Here is a 17,776-nt window from a genome sequence, read left to right as displayed (position 1 = left end):
GCTACACTACACTTGATCTTAGCCAAAAGGCTGAGAAGTGATGCAGACTAAATAATTTAAAAAAATGATCCCACAATTTTAGGTAATGATTTCCTAGCTTCTCAGAAAGTACTGTGTTTTGCAGTTTTAATCATGTACCTCAATAATGCCAACAAGTATAACTTCTAGTTTAATTAGATAGTCACCCTATTCTACATGAGCTTCCTATATGGTAGTTTGCTCTCTTTTGAGTCCATTTTTTGTCCAATAAGCTAGTTAGACAGATATATAGACTGGATTTGGTATTTTATCAAGCTATTGAGTCCTTCCCGAGGACCTGTGATAAGCAAAAGTTGTTTTGAAGGATATAATCTGTTCCAAGTAAATCTGCCCTTTGCAATTTACTGATGGTGATTTTGTCAATGCCATTATTACATTCTTTTCAGGTATCATTATTATTATTACTTTTAAATGTAACAGTAACAATACTACTGTTACCTTTTCTGCAGCTTGCCTATTTCTGTGACATTGTACCTGAAAGGGTGATGTTGCATCTGCTAACAGATAGTATTACCAATGATTGTGGACCTGACACAGCTAAGATTGACCAGTGATGCTGAAGTCCTTACCAGGAGGGGCTATAATTTCTTAGCTTCTATGTCAAACTTTCTGGTGCCCCAGGAATCCTGATGATTACAAACAGAAAGCTGCCCCTCTCCTTGCAAAAGGGCAATTCAGAAATTAGTTTCTGAGTACTGTCAGCATGACAAATTTTGGCCAATATGCCTTCAGGCTGACACCCCTTGATGTCAATGTGAGATGTATTTGCTAATTGGGCCAAGTTTATTAAACAACCTCATGACAACTGTCTTGACATCACAACCAATGGCTGAGGCAGCAAAGCATGTCACCAAGAAGTGGAAATCAAGTGCAAATCAAGTTCAATGCTTTTGTGAAATATCTTATTGGGAAAATATGTCTTCATTAAACCTGTAAATCCTATGTGTTGAAAATGTTAACGGCTTAGAAATATGAATTGAACCAATACTTTGGATATTGAAATGATAGGAACATGCAACTGAGAATACCTCAGAGTGACCTCATTCAAGTCAAGTGCCGCTGAAACAGAATCCAATATATTTCTAACGAATTATAAAAATAGATTTTTATGGCAATTTGGGTATTCAAGTAAATGTAAAAGCAGAAGCATTTGGCTCATCGTTCGTGCACTTCCTGTGTAATATGGAATTAAAGGGTTATAAATTTCTACTGTTAGAGAAGCATCTCCTAATATTTCATTTGACACTTCTCAAAATATACATGTCTTTCCTCATCACATGAAACACCAACAGTTGCAAGGCTGCCGCCATTAATCCTATGAAAATTTAAAGTAATTTTTCCAATTACATTGTGCACATATGCATGCTACCGTATTTTTCGGACTATAAGATGCACCAGTGTATAAGACACACCATGATTTCGAAGAGGTAAGTAGGAAAAAACGTTTTTGCCTTCCCTCAGCCCCCAGCAGCACTCTGCGGGCTTCAGCAGGGCTGGGGCAAGGCAAAAATGCCCCTGTTTTTTTTGGGGGGGGAAATGGCCTGTTTTTTTGCAAAAATGGCATTTTTGCTTTGCCCCAACCCTGCTGAAGCCTGCAAAGGGCTGCTGGGGGCTGAGAAAAAAACCAGCTTGTTTTTCACAAAAATGGGATGCAGGGGTGGGGCTTCTGGAGGCAAAAAAATGGCTGTATTTGGTGTATTTGGTGAGGCTTCTGGAGGCAAAAAAATGGCTGTATTTGGTGAACATTTCCATGCTCTTTTAGGGGGGGAAGGTGCATCTTGTACTCCAAAAAATACAGTAGTTTAAAATATTACCTTTCAATAAGTTAAAGGTTATTAACCAAATCACATTTTACTGTATGAACAAGAACAATGATTGGGCCTGCTGAAATCTAAACTAAATGAACCAAATCCCTGCTTTAAGTGTGCTCTGCTTCAAATTTGTTGGAGGACACAATCAGAATAAAATGAAACTTGAATCAGTAACTCTGGCTTAGAATGATTGCTTGGAGCTATGGCACAACCCACAGATTGTTTTAAAAGGATCTTAAAGCTTTACTATGGTCTAATAGGATTTGAAGATTAGTAATTCCTATTGGAGTTTTTTGTTTTATTAGACTTTCAAGCCTGAAGATATTTCCCAGTGGTTCAACTGACATAATTAATGTTCCTAAATTTCTCAGCAGTGCTTTTTAAAAAGGATAATGAACTTGCTTTATGTCATTTCAGACAGAAGCGACTTGTCTGTTACTCATTAAAAGAACCACAGACCATAGACTGTCAGACAATAAAAATATTACTGGTGAAGTTTAATAATGATCAGTTAAGTAGGGGGACATAACTCAGTGAATCTCTAACATGTATCATTTTTATTCATGAATATACTTGTTCATACTGCTTGAAACACTCTGTTAGATAATATTTAGACATCAACTTCAAAAATGAATGGAGTGATAAAATTCAATCTGGAAGAGAAAAGGACAAAACAAAATTCCCAAGATATCTAGCAAAAAAGGCAAAGAACAGTTGGTTGAATCAATTAAAAGGTATGTGATATCTGTGTAAAAATAAAATAAAATAATTACTTAAGCCTCTTGTTTTTCAGTAGTAGTAGGAGCTATTGACACCTCTGTTAAGGCAGGACATAAAGCGAGATTTGGACATAACATGAAACAGGGTCAGACTGTAAGACCTCCTGGGGGCCAGATCTATCCCTTCTATTTTGTTATACATTTACTGAGTCTTGAACTGGAAAGTTGAACTCTGGAAATACAAATGTCAGACCACAATATCTGTTCTAAGGAGGCCAAGTCAGTTAGAGGTCTCGCCTACGAGTCAGGCATATAGCTTAATCACAAAAGCCAGTATGTATTCAGTACTTCCTGCTTGCCTACTGCAGCCGAGACATGAAAGAGAAATATGGTAGAATTCGCTTCTCTGCTTAGAATTAAGGAATTTAGCCAATAAGAATGCTTTAAAATATTTTCGTGTTTTTGATGCTTTGAATACAATATAAGAATGCATGTTTGGATTAGAACGCTGTACAGATGTTACAAAATTGTTATCTCTATCTGAACCATTTGGCCAAATAAAGCTATTTCTTGATCTCGCATTCCAAATCTCCTGATTTTCTGCAACGCTGTAGTGTGATTGTAATAGACAAATCTGGTTTCAGATCCTTTGCTTCTGACTTTTCACAGGCTACTTTTCACAAATCTGAGAAGGGCGGGTTGTTACCCATTGCTTTTAACTTGCAGAAAAACACACAAACCAATAATTTCTTTTTGTTTTCAAACAGGAAACTGGAACTGAGCCCAATTTGAAGGCTAATTTTGTCATTTGTATTATTTACTTGATAAAAATATTAGGCATGGTTATTAAAAACTTTGGGATGAGGTGCTATTGTTTATTCCTATGTATATCTGAGAAGGTTTTCAATGCACCTTTTAATGTTGCATGAACTCAATAATGGGTTGAATGAGGGAGAATAAGATGAAATTAATCCAAATAAGACATAGATGATGTTTGTATGGAGAGAGATGTACTTGGAATTTGAGGGGAAGTATATTTGAAGAGAGTTGCCCTCCCCTAGAAAGAGCAGATACACAATGTGGGAATGTTTATTGACCTATCACTGGACTTAAAGAGAATAGCTACACATTGATACATGTATGGCTGTCATCAATTGTGCTTGTTCCTGAGCCAGTGGGTTTAGTAAGCCAGCTGCCAACCAAATACAATATAAAGGGCTGATGTTGACCCTTGAAGCCATAAATAGCTTAAAGCCTGACTGAGAAGTAGTCAGCAAACATGCCTATCTAATTATAGCACGAGGGTAGGAGCATTACATATGCCACTTGGAATAATAATAATACTCCCTTTTGAAGAATCTGCTGTTGCTGGAATATTCAGTGAGAGATTGTTCTTTTGTGAGATGTGAATGCCTATGAAATGTGTTCCTAAAGGAAAGTTCGCCACATCTTCAGTGTTCAAGAAAAATATGAAACACTCTCTTTCACCAAGTTTGGTTAATTTAATTTATTTTAACGGGTTGATTTTAGTTTTTACTTAATTTTAATTGTGCGGTTTCATAGTTTGTATTTTTAATTGCTGTAAGTCTCTTGGAGTGCTATATGAAAAAGAAACAGACATAAACAATAAATGATAATATTTATCTTCTCACCTTTTGAAATAATATTACAAATATATCTATAGCCACGTATAGGCAAGAAAATTCAGTCCATAACTTTTTAGACTTGTTTTCTTCTATGTATTATTAATACTGCTACTATTAAGTTAAGATATAGAACAGTTACAATTCCGTTATGCTTTTCTTTTTTCTGCATCAGATGATGATTATGCTACTCTGTTTATGGGACATACTGAAATCAAAGACCATTGCAATACATTACAAGATTACATTTTCTTGTCTGAGAAATATAAATTATGTCAATAATAAATTTTACATGGGGAATCAATGATTAAAAAATTCCATTTATTCTTTAGTGATTAACATTAAATGAGTAAATGATATGTGAAAATCAAAAGCAGCTTCTGAAAGCCACTTTTCTTTTTTCCTTTTTAATTCAGTATCTTTATATACATTACAGATATTTGAATTATATCTGGTTCAGTGACGTGCAGTGAGGTTTATGGCTGGTGAGGCTGGTGACATCATCAATTGATCATCATGAAGGGAGGACTGTGACAACTTTGATCTTTGCAAGCGTACAAGCAAAATACCCCGGGATCACGGTGGCAGGGACAGCAACTCCTTCCGCTGTGCTGCGGAGAAGAGCCACACTGTGCTCCTCAGCGCTAGCCTCAGATCAGCACGAGCCACGGTCCCCTTCATGTTGGCTCAGGAAGGAGGGGAATGGGACCTCGTGTTCAGGGGAAGGGGCGGTGAGGAGCCTCCTGCACACGCGGTCCCATTCCCCTCCTTCCTGAGCCAACATGAAGGGGACCACGGCTCGCGCTGATCTGAGGCTAGCGCTGAGGAGCACAGCGTGGCTCTTCTCCACAGTGCAGCGGAAGGAGTTGCTGTCCCTACCACCGTGATCCTGGGGTATTTTGCTTGCACACGCAAAAAAGAGATGAAAGAGAAAAGGGGATAATTTTTTTCCTTTTTTTTCTTTTCATGATGAGAGGTGAGGCTCTGCCTCCCCTGCCTCCCCTGACTGCACGTCACTGATCTGGTTATGGGTAACACTATTCAAAAAGAATAATGACCAATTAGAAGAAGTTCAAAACAAGGCCATTAAGTTGGTGAGAGGCATGAAGGTTAGCTCTGTGAGGAAGCGTTAAAGAAAAACAATATTTTGTTTGTGCGCAGGAGAAGAAATATGTCAGCAATCTTCAAATACAAGTAGTCCTTGACTTATAACAACTTATTTAGTGACTGTTACAATGGTGCTGAAAAATGTAACTTATGACCTTTTTTCAAACTTACAACTGTTGCAGCATTCCCATGATCACCTGATCAAAATTCCGACACTTGGCAACTGATTAATTTTTATGATGGTTGCAGTAGGGGTGGGTTCCAGCAGTCACTACTGCCAGTTGGCTTGTAGATGCGCATGGGCAGAGCAATAAAAATTGTTCTGTGCATGCGCAGAAGAAAAACGCAAGATGGCGCTGCCTGGAGAACCAATTTGGGGGTGTGGCAGACCTGGGTCACTGCCAGTTCCAGTGACCCATGCTGCCAAACCGCTACCGGTTCGACCGAACCTACCACATGGAACCTACCACTTGGTTGCAGTGTCCTGATGTCATACGATTCTCCTTTTGTGACCTTCTGACAAGCAGTCAAAGGGGAAGCCAAATTCATTTAACAACTGAGTTCCTTAACTTAACAACTGCAGTGATTCACTTAACTTAAATTTAACAACATATCTAGCAACTGTGGCAAAAAAGGTTGCAAAATGAGGCAAAACCCACTTAATAAATGTCTCACTTAGCAACAGAAATATTGGGCTCAGTTGTGGTCATAAGTCAAGGACTGAATAGTTATCACACACATCAGGTGTGGACTTAGTCTCTATTGTCCCAGAGAGCAGGACCATAATAATTGGGTAAATGTATAAGGACAAGGTTCATGCAAGACCATCATCTGGTGGAATAGGCTGTCATTTTGGGTGTCAAAATGCCCCCTAAAATTAGGTTTGACTTATCTATGGATGGGCTTATCCATGAGTATATATGGTATTTTTTAAAGTACCAGTATTTACCATAGATGCTTGCATTGCAGATAAGCAGACTTCACATGTTTAAAAATACAATGAAAAATGTGGGTCAGCTTATCTAGCTCATTTCCATGGTATTTTGAGTAAAAATTTGAGAATCAGCTTTTGTGTGGATGAGCTTATACACAACTATACATGTTATACATTCCATGATTCTATGAAGTTATACATTTCCAAGTGGATCATTTTCAAAGATTTCAAAAATGCCTAAAGCTTAAACATATCAAGTTTTAAGGCAGAAATGTTGTACTTTAATCAACCAACTAACCAACCAACCCCCAAGTGCAAAAATATTTTAAATATTTGGCCTCATCACTCTAAGGATGTTCTGGAAGGCTACAACAGGTGTGCTGATTGTGTGTTGCATATGACCCACTAGCCATGCTCTATCTTGAACTAACTAGTGCACTGTTTCTCAATCTCAGCAACTTTAAGATGTTCCCCATGTTGGTTAGGGAATTCTGGAAGGTAAAGTCCATGTATCTAAAAGTTGCTGAGATTGAAAAAGGCTGCTCTACTCAACACTTTGATATCCAAGGATTCCATATTGTTTATTTTATAGCAAACTAGAATTAGGATAACTTTTTTTTCTTGTTTCTCTATTTTTGCAGGGGGGATATTTGAAATGGTGGAAAATGAACCTGTTAATGTTGAAGAACTAGCTTTCAAGTTTGCAGTCACCAATATTAACAGAAACAGAACACTGATGCCTAATACTACATTGACCTATGACATCCAGAGAATTAATCTCTTCGATAGTTTTGAAGCCTCAAGACGAGGTAACTATCTCAGCATTGTAATGCCTTATTGATTCTTCCCATTTTTCCCCCTAAAATTTCTCAGTTTTGGCAGTAGTTAATCTACACGTGATAATTCTATTTAGTTAATTAAATGTCTATTTTTCTCTCCCTATGATGGAATCATATTTTTTCACCCATTTACTAAGCATTAATTGTGTAATTATGTGAAAAGATTCAATTCTTTGTGTAAAAGTTAAAATAGCGGCAAGTGCGGCATTATTGAAATACCTAGAATGCCACACTAAACTTATCTTCTTTGCTAATGTTTAGTTTTGTGATAATAATAGATTGTGACAGAAATTCAAACATTTCCTTACTTCCAATTGGTTTTTTTTTTACTACTATTTTGAGTATGTCGGGATATTAAACCGTAATTTACATTCTTAATAGTGTCTACATTCTAAAGTTCACCACCAGAAATATGTCATTTTTTAGAGAGATATTTAAACTTTGTCACACTTCCCTTTGCCTGTGGCATTGTTGTGAGGATTTGCCATATATTTTCAGTTAAGCCCTTCTAATTAGATGGAAGTATTGACAGAAAGCTTTATTAAATATGGACCTGCTCATAGTGATACGGGCTAAAGTTTATTTCACTTTTGTAAGTGTGGCTTTTTTTAGGTATATCAGACTTCACATCCCCAAATCCTGAGCTCACAAAGCCGTTAATTATGCTGGATAAGAATTATGGAAATGAAAACCAACACTTCTGGATTCCATTGGAGAAGATTGGTCTGCATTATAAATTCAGCCTTAAATGTTTTAAAAACATAAAATTTAAAAGTAGAACTGAAAGGTTTAACATTTAAATTAACAATTAAAAAGGAAAAGGTTAGATTTAGTTCATGTTATTTTAGAAAAATAAACTGTATTATATAAGCTAAATAATAATTATATGCTTCACAACAGCCTGGCAAACATGTTAAATATAATTGCTTGTAAAACTATTGGATATGCAGAATTTTAGAAGCCATTATTTATTGAATAAATTGGCAAATAGATCCTCTGCCTCTGTATATTGAGTCTCCATTTTGTTTTTGTTTTTTGATGATGAGACAAGACTTTTGCTGTATTGTTACCTTTTTCAGAAAAAGATAAATTGATTAATTGCCTATTTGTCAGGCATCCTGGGGAACAATATATATATATCTAACACTTTGGAAATGAAATATAAATACTGTGTGAACGCACAATTGTCCTCATATCTTTTATATCTAATCTTCTCTCTACCCACTCTTTAGTTATTGCAAGTACTTCACTTTTGCTTATATCATTATATAAAGTACTATATAAGATTATAGCAACAAATAAATAATGAATATGTTATTTTTTTAAAGAAAAAAATAATATTGAAGAGAGATAACTACAAAATTTTGTAATTCTATTGAATGAGCAGCTAGGCTGCCATTCATGGCCAATAATCTGCTATAATTTTTTTTTTACATTTTTATGCCTAAACACTTGGCTTTGAGACTTCATATTGTGGAAAGGAAATGTAATAATGAACATTAATAATGAACTTTTAAAATAATAACCTGGAAAACAATTATAATAAAACATTAACTAAACACTTCAGACTATAAACATAAGGTGCAAATTATTAAAACCTGACCTGATTTAAATCCTTTCAGCCTTTAAGGATCATTTTTCATAGTTAAATCTCCTGGACCACGAATGTAATTTGTCACAAAAAGTACTCATAAAGGTTCTAGCACTATCTTAATTCCTTTTTCAGTACATTAACTTTATATATTTTTGGATTAATACAATATGTATTATATTGAAATAATCATGAATTCAGCATATATTTTTAAATGTTAGTAATAGGTTGCTGTTTAGTTTTTAGTTTTATTTCATTGCTTTCAATCTAAGAATTGTTAAGATTATTAAATTCATAATCATTATTGTTATAAAGTAGTGCTATTGAGCTGTTATTGTTATTAGATTTATTTATTTTTAAAAATGTGATTTTTTTCTAATATAGTTCATTTCCTAATACATATCATTTATACATTCAAATTGCTTAATAACACTGTAATTGCTTTTAATGTTGAATATGCTACACTCACTGTCTTGCTATAGTTGAACAGTTGACTTTTACATTGTAGATTAATATATCTTATTTAAAAATCAGCCATTTCAATCTTTTTTTCCATTTTCTACTGGCATCTCCTTTGTCAAATTTTACTTTTCTTATTCCCATCATACCTTATCCTTCTAAAGTGAAGAGCTGGCTATTGCTATTTTATACTATGTACTATATACTAGTAGAATTATTTCAGTTGTTTTATTCTTATTCTTGTTTTCTCTTCTGGTTTTTACAGTTGTAGAGCTGTAAAACTTCTAAACAGTACTAAATTCATTTTCCTCTCTGTAAAATTAAGGATTTTCAAAATTGCAGCCAAAACCATTTATATTTCATGAAGGCATTGCCACCGTGCCTTCTAATTTATACTTGATTGCTTATTGTATTGGTTTATGCTCTGAGATCAAACCATATTTTTAAGCCACACAAAGTCACTTCAAAAATGGGATGAGTGGCATATAAATCGAATAAATAAATCTGAAGAAGGATTCCTATTTTTATTGATTTCAAAGTTTTATTAGTTTCTCATTAGAGGAATAATTAGTTAGGGGGAGGGTTGTAAAATAGCTTAGCATTTATCTTAATAAAATTGCACTTTTAAAAAACTTCTCAATTTATTTATATTCAAGTACATGCTTTTTGAAGGACATTTTTTCCTAATTTAGCTTTTAAAATTTTAAATGCCTCTTTAGTTTTAGTACTTGGGATGCTAGGATGTGTGTATACAATGTCCTTATCATATTAAACAAAAACATCATTCAGACATTTAATTCAAACATCCCAAATACCCAACCACCCATCCTCCCTCCCTCTCTCCCTCCCTCTCTCTCATGTGTGTGTGTGTGTACCATTTTAAGCACATAATGTTGTGAGCTTTACTGGAAATAACACTAATGTAGAACATTTGCTTAGACATTACCTTAATTTGATTGGACATACCTGCTATATTTATCATAATGAAGATATATCCTTCTCCCATTCTTTTTCAGCTTTTGCTTGAGTGGTTTTATTGATGACTTAATTGTGTCAGGATCTTCTTTAGAATTATGAGATGTTTTAAGTAGTGTCGTATGTTCTTAATTATCTTTGTTGTCATTGGAGATATGTAATAAATCACTTATTTTGATTGCTTTTCAAGACATGAGAAATAGCTCTTTGATCCAATGTTGAACTGTACATAATTTATTATATTCATTTATTATATTATATTATATTCATTTATTTATAATTTATTTATTATATCATCAAAATAAATAAAGTATTTTGGCTCAGTTAAATACCAGACACCAGTTAAAAGAAATGCTAATGTTTCAGCATGCTATCGATTGGAAGACTTAGCTATTCCTTTATTTTATGTTTTTCTACTAGGGCAGTAACTATATCCCTACTATACTTAAGGTAGCTTCCCTGTTATATGAATCCCATTCTCGTATTTATAAAGATTATCAGTTTCTATACGTCAGTCAGTAAAAATTTGTTAGAACATCTATAGGCTACTAAAGTGTACCTCAAGTGTCTCACTGAAGCAAAAGGTAAGGCTAGACCATAGCTGTAACATTTAAAATATTCCTCAATAAATTATTAAATAATAATTTAATAATTTAAAATTATTGTTCAATATTATAATTGCTGAAATTGTAACCTTTTGCTGAACATAGGAAGAATAAGTGATAGGCTGCATGATAAAAAGGGCTATGAACTTTGGTTATAACATATTGTTTGAACAGTGGTTGAAAGAAGTGATGTTCACATTACATTATAAAAGAGAAGTTTCATAAAATGTTATACCATTGTAATATGTCTCCAAAAATATTATCTGGAATGTATAAATGTACTTCAAATTTTGTTGGAAATGTGGAAGGGTCATTTTATCATGCCTGATTGCCTTGTAAAAAGCCAGCAAATTTGGGGTTCAGATATATACATAATAATACAAAGAATTTTAAAGACTAATATTCAATTAGAACTTTTTTGCTGGTACCATTAGACAATTAGAAAAAAACTATGGAAGACTGCTTTCATATACGATTAACACATTGAGACTACTATATGTGCAAAAATGGAAAGACTCTGAAATAGCCACAGTGAAGGAATAGTTGGTGAGGAAGATGGAATTAGCAAAGGTGGCAACTTATTTGCTTAGAGAAAGATCAATTACTACAATTATTAGTGACTGGAAGTCTGTAATGGACTTTTTCTGAAAAATCTTACTTGTGTAGATTGAACAAGGACAATTTCCTTAATTTTACTCAATATCTTTTCTTGATGCATATATCATAGCAGGATCTTTCACTATTCCACAGAACTCTGGGGCTCCACAAGAATTTGATGGGTTCCAAGGGCAGAAGAAAAAAGTTTGCAACTAATTTTTTATCACCAGAGATTGGATTTGTGATCTGAATATCTTTTAATGAAGATTTTGAGATTTAAAACAATTTGAAAAAGCCCTTATTATTTCATTGTACATGTGAAATCTTTGAATTTTTGAGGAAGAAGGGACAAATGCATAGCCTCCAAATTCAATCAGATTAGTCTGCTGATGTTGCCAAAAACATTGCCAAAATAGTTTAGTATGCTCTAGATGTATAACTGTCCTATGTCAATTCTATGACAACATCCTGTAATCAGTTTCTGAATCATCTTGAATAATTGTGTTATGCTGGCTGATCTTAGCTCATAAGAAAAAAGTCAGGTGTCTCCTACATGATTATCTATAATACCCTCAATACAAAAAACGACTAATCACAGACCACACACAAATCCTATAGCATGCTTTCACTGAACTGTCAAAATTGGTCAACAAAAACAAATAATAGTCCAATAGTCTCCAAAAGTGCCTTCCTTGGTTAGATCAAAGAAATAAAGAAAGAAGGGGAAGAAGCGATGATAAAATGATGATGAAAGTGATAGTATATGTTGATTTTCAGAGGGTTTTGATTGTTTTAAAGAAGGAAACACATTATGCAAAGATCTAGCTTTCTGAAGAAGGCATTAATGCTGGGAAAGAAAGAGAAGAAGACAACCAAAGGGAAGGTGGATAGATTCAGTTACACGGATAATGAATACACCAGTAGAAGATCTGAAAAACTAGGTTAGGGATAGGTTGTCATGAAATCTCTCAGTGTGATTTCTAGGAGTCAAAAATGACTTGCACATAAGTCATTCAATAAATATTGATTGCACATAATCAATCCATCAATAAGTCAAAATTGTAGAGTAGTTAAATCAAATCTACCTTAAAAACAGGGTGGTATCAATTTAGAGTTGGAAACAGTATGTCAGACAAATTGTTATTCATAGTTATACCTAAAAATATTTGTGTGTGTGTGCAAAAGCTGCATATTTCCTCTTAATTTTTCAAATATATTGTTACTTTCTGTTTTCATACAACAAACTTCTGACTCCACAAGCAAGATTTGGACATTTAGCATAAGGGATTCAGTATACTCCCACAACTACACCAGGGGAACTCTGTGGATTCCTGCCACAGTGATAGGCATCACCGGCGCTCGCTCTTATGTCCTAGAACTCGAGTACGGTAGGAATTGGAAAAGGCATATTGACCAACTCCATGGCTGCCTCTCCAACTCCACTCTTAGACAACCAGAGGTAACTCCTGCACGAGTTAGCCAAAGCCTTACCCAAATGGAGGAAACACTCACTCCTTCCATGGCCAGCTCAAGCCTGAGGGTACCGGGAAACCTTTCTGGTTATGTTGCAGGCTTGCAGCGAGCTCCGAGCGAACTGGCTCTAGAAGCTCCAGCTGCGGCCTCTGAAAGGTTCCAGGAGTTTCCACCAAGCGGAGCAAACAGGTCCGTCCGACCTGTCCAAGGAAACCCCTCCTACTGAACTGCGCAGGTCAGGCAGAGCTACCCCAAAGCCCTTGTGACTACGTAACAAGTAGGATTGTTCCATCCAAGAGGGGAGGGGTGTTAGATACTTGCTCTAACTTCAGTGGTTTCCACCAAGGTGGAATAATCCTATTGGTCGAAGGGTCTGACAGCTCCCTATAAAAGGGCTGTTGTCAGACTCAACCTTCGCTGGATTGTTCTCACTTGTTGTACTTAATAAAAAGCTGTTGTTACTGTTAAGCCTGTGTGTGCCTATTACCCAATCAAACAAGTATGCCTATGTTTTTCTGGTTTTAGTTGTTGCTTTTAGTTCTCTAATTTATTTTGTATGCTGAATTTTGTAATAGGAAGCCTCCTCATTGGTTAGTTTAAAACAATGAAGCATGGATGAACACATAATTCCCTTTTTTTCTGCTGTGTAATTACTTTTTCTCAAATGAAACAATTTATTCTTATTGCATTTTTCTGTTTAGAAAAAGTATTACAAATTAGAAAGGTTGTTACATCTCTCTCTCTCTCTCTCTCCCTCCCTCCCTCTCTCTCAGCATGTGACCAGCTTGCTCTAGGGGTAGCTGCACTATTTGGACCATCCCACAGTTCATCAGTCAGTGCAGTACAATCTATTTGCAATGCACTTGAAGTTCCACATATTCAGACACGGTGGAAACATCCAACAGTGGATCTCAAGGACTCTTTTTACATCAACCTCTATCCAGACTATGCAGCCATCAGCCGAGCAGTTTTAGATTTGGTGCTACATTACAACTGGAAGATAGTAACAGTTGTATATGAAGACAGTACAAGTAAGTATCGTGAAACATTTAAAAATATTACATTAACAGAAATGCTCCTGATTTTCTGCCTGCATAATTATTAGATCAGAACTTCAGAAGCACCATGCCTTCTTCTTCTGCATTCACCTAAGATACTGGACTAGAACCAAGAAGACCAGGTTGAAATCAACCTTCAGCCACAGAAACTCAATGGGTGACCTTAGGCTAATTATTGACACTTAGCCCATTCTATCTCTTGCAAGAAGGAAAAAACCTCCCCCTCACTTATCCTCCTCATCTCTACCCTTTTGGCTGCCCTCCACTCTGCCACTGATGCTTAGCCTTGTTGCCCCCCACTATCATCAGCTTACCTTCTCTGTCTTCTTCTTGCTACTGATGAAACATCCCCAGCTGAGGCATGTGCTGCTGTTTGTGAGGCCTTCATCAGGTCTTTGTGACCCATCATCTGACCATGCAAGGCCTCCAGGAGGCCTCCATGATGCTTCCTAGTACCTCATCAAAGAGGTCTCATGGAGGTGTTTATTGTTTAAAAACCTTTATAGTTTTTCTCATTACGCTTTTTGTTTTATCTCATTACTATTTGATGCTGGTTATATCTTTTTATGGAAATTTTGTCCTTTAAATACTTGCCTGAGAATAAGGTCCAATAAGATCTAAACAGAAGATGACCATTTACAGGATTAGGGATAAATTGGAGACACGGTAACAATGGCAATAGCACTTAGACGTATATACCATTTTTAGTGCTTTACAGCTCTCTCTAAGCAGTTTACAGAGTCAGCATATTGCCCCCAACCAATCTGGGTCTTCATTTTACCAACTTCGGAAGGATGGAAAGCTGAGTCAACCTTGAGCCGGTGAGAATCAAATTGCTGGCAGTGAGCTGAATTAGCCTGCAATACTGCATTCTAACCACGGCACCACCTCCAGTAGAAGAAAATGTAATAGACATTCAATCAAGTAATCCATGGGATTCTATTTTTTATTTTTCTCTAGGTTTGCCAGCCCATTTTTGTATCTATTGTAAAAAATTATTAGATGAATTTAAAAATATTGAATTCTTTTAATGACATTTTCCCTACATAGCATTTATGTATTATTTTGGTATTATTTTTTTTAGTCCAAAGTAAGCATTTGAATCCAAACTCAGACTCTATCCTTGAGACAGGAAGCTATGAAATATCAGGGATGCATATCAAGGGATGAAATGTCTGGAATTTATCAGAGGGGGGGGGGAATCACTCAGTGATATTAACTACCATCTCCCTTCCCAGCATGCAAGATGTAAGAGTGGGAATCCCTGTTCAAACCAAAGCTAGAGCAGATAGCAAAGAGTTAGATCCCTTCTAATCCTGATGACAAGATCGTATTTGCTTCAGATGGGCTCTCATTTATTTTGGAGCTAAATGGGAAAAGAACCATTTAGCTGGAAAAGTAATATAATCTCTTCTTCTTTTTGACATATTTTCTTGTCACCTCACAGAACATATTTGTAGATATGAAAAAAGATCTGTAGGCATTATGGATTACACTTTTCCTTAATTAATCCATTTTCTCCCATTAAAATTCACCAACAGCTATCATGTGAATTTTTCTTGCTGAGGACACCAAATGATAAAGGATCTTTTTGAGCCAAGAAGTTTTAAACAGTAATTACAGCAGATATTATTATGCATTTCTTTACTATTATAACCTTCAGGAATGACTGAAGAAGCTTCTTTGGCAATAGAAGCTTAGCCAAGCTGTTGATTTACAGCCAACTTACATATCTTCTTTTATATTCAAAGTCTTTTCAGGAAGCCTACAAACCTGATCCAGCCAAAACCAGATTTGTTTAGTGCTTCTACAATTTTCACTTCAATAGTCATAATGGTTTATATTTTTTATTGGCTTGTGGGTGTTTAAAAACTGAAAGAAGAAAATCAGTCTACCAGGAAAAAAGACAATTTTATCAGTTCAGTGTGAGGCCTTGAGCAAAGACAATAGCTGGCAGGAGAGCAATCACTCCTGCACATCAGAGTAACTAGAGTGATATTTTATGCTGTTTTATACATCAGTTTGCATTCTTTTAGTGCAATTCTTATGCTGCAGGTGTTAAAGGGAACCATACAAAGCAAAGCAAATGGGTCCATTCACAAATCTGCTGAAGGTTCATTACCATAATTACCATTTGTTAGAGGGTTCTTTTAAGCAACACTTGCTTGTATTCAAATTCTTTCTTTGGAGGCTCTCTTTTGACATAGGAAAAAATCTTAAATATGTATATGCATGTATATGCATAAATGAAGAATTATTTGCATGCATGTTTGGAAGGCTGAAACTAGAGTAATATGTTGGTACTCCTTGACTTATAAACTATTCATTTAGTGACAGTTGGAAATTACAATGGTAGTGAAAAAATGATTTAGGGACATTTTTTGCACTTACCATAGCAGCATCCCCATTATCAATTCATCAGAATTTGGATGCTTGGCAACTGACTTGTATTTATGACAGTTGCAGTGTGTGTGTGTGGGGGGGGGTAATGTGATCAGCTTTGGTAATCTTTTCACAACAACTGCAAGTGATTCACTTAACAACTGTGGCAAGAAAAGTCATAGATTTTTCAAAACTCAAATAACAGCTGCCTTGCTTAACAACAGAAAGTTGAAGATTACCTTTATATATAGTCCTATATACTGAATTTAGAAAAACACATCCATTCATATTTGTAACAAGGAGATATAAAACAAGGAGATATATATATATATATAACCTAACCCACCTCACAGAGTGATTCTTGTGGGGAAAACAGGTGGAAAAGTTATGTTGAATATGTTTGCTGCCTTGAATTATTTGTAAAAATAGTAAAGGCGGGCTACAAATAAAAAAAGGAAAATATTAAATATTTAAAACATATTTAGAAACTACGGGCATCAAATAGTTTATATTAAATTTTAATATAAATAAAATGAAATCAAATTTAATTTTACAAATGCTTCTTTTACAAAAATTCCTTTTGGACTGCAATTCTGGAATACCATTTAAGTTTAGCAGCTTTCTCAATATGAAAAAAAGATGTGCATCCTGATTTAATAACAATAGTAATACTACTGGAAGCATCTTTACTTTCTGAGGAAACAGAGAGAATATTCAACTGTGTGTATTTTCTCCAGCATCCTCTCCCACTTTAAATTTCTGCGTTTGATACCTCTGCGCTATTTTTCATGGGTAGCACCTCATTATGTTTTCATTTCTTGTTTAGTTATTTACAGAAATATAATATAAGTAATGCATAAAAAGGGAAGCTGTTTGTCAGCTCTGGTACTGACATATTCACATTGTGTAGGCCACCTTGTACCTTCTGTTTCTGTGTTTGGCCAAAGCTAGCAAAACATTAGGCATTTCTAACCCAGTTGTGCCGTATTTAAATGTACCTCCCATCCTTTATCTTGCTACATAACTTTAACTTTTCTGAGTTTCATTCCCACTATAACCTTGGAGTGACTGTTCCACTTCTCCTTTGCCAAACCTACCACAATTCTGTCTCCTTCACTTTGATATCTCCTTTTGAATCTTGGTTTACCGGGGAGTCACTTGGCTGGTTCCCTCATCTTGCTGCCTGTCTCAGCATTGCCAAACCTGGCTGTCTTTGAAATGTATAGACTTCAAGTTCCAAAATTCCCTAGGTTGCATGCATACTGTCCACGACGCTAAAGGCAACATTTGGACCATGTCAGTGCTGGTGAAAACTGTCACTGCGTTAAATGTTTGCTAGTCGAACTGAATAGTTACTGAAAGAATTACTGCGCAGGTCATAAGCCTTATCTGACAATGATTTATTGTGCATGCTTAACATGTTTATATACATCACACATTCCAGAGACTTTTTTCCCTTTTGATCTTTGTCCGTCTGCCAGGAAACTGGGAGACAAACTGCTCTTGCCAAAATGTAACAATTAGATAGATTTGTTTTATTTTCT

At 35.4% G+C, this 17,776-nt stretch overlaps 1 protein-coding gene across 4 annotated transcripts in view; it reads left to right on the top strand.

The window, feature by feature from the left end:
• Positions 1–17,776, top strand: part of GRIK1 (glutamate ionotropic receptor kainate type subunit 1) — a 150,486-nt gene that overhangs the window by 64,649 nt on the left and 68,061 nt on the right. For all 4 annotated transcript variants that reach the window (XM_081950644.1, XM_081950643.1, XM_081950645.1 and 1 more), the window contains exons 2-3: positions 6,895–7,062; positions 13,566–13,823. In XM_081950644.1, coding sequence (XP_081806770.1) covers positions 6,895–7,062; positions 13,566–13,823 — 426 coding nt within the window. The remainder of the gene's footprint in view (positions 1–6,894; positions 7,063–13,565; positions 13,824–17,776) is intronic.

This window comes from Natrix helvetica, assembly GCF_964273705.1.
Source record: "Natrix helvetica genome assembly, chromosome: 4".
Taxonomy (NCBI): Eukaryota; Metazoa; Chordata; class Lepidosauria; order Squamata; family Natricidae; genus Natrix; species Natrix helvetica.
The sequence above is the reverse complement of the archived record's forward strand: the minus strand, read 5'-3'. Positions and strand labels throughout refer to the sequence as shown.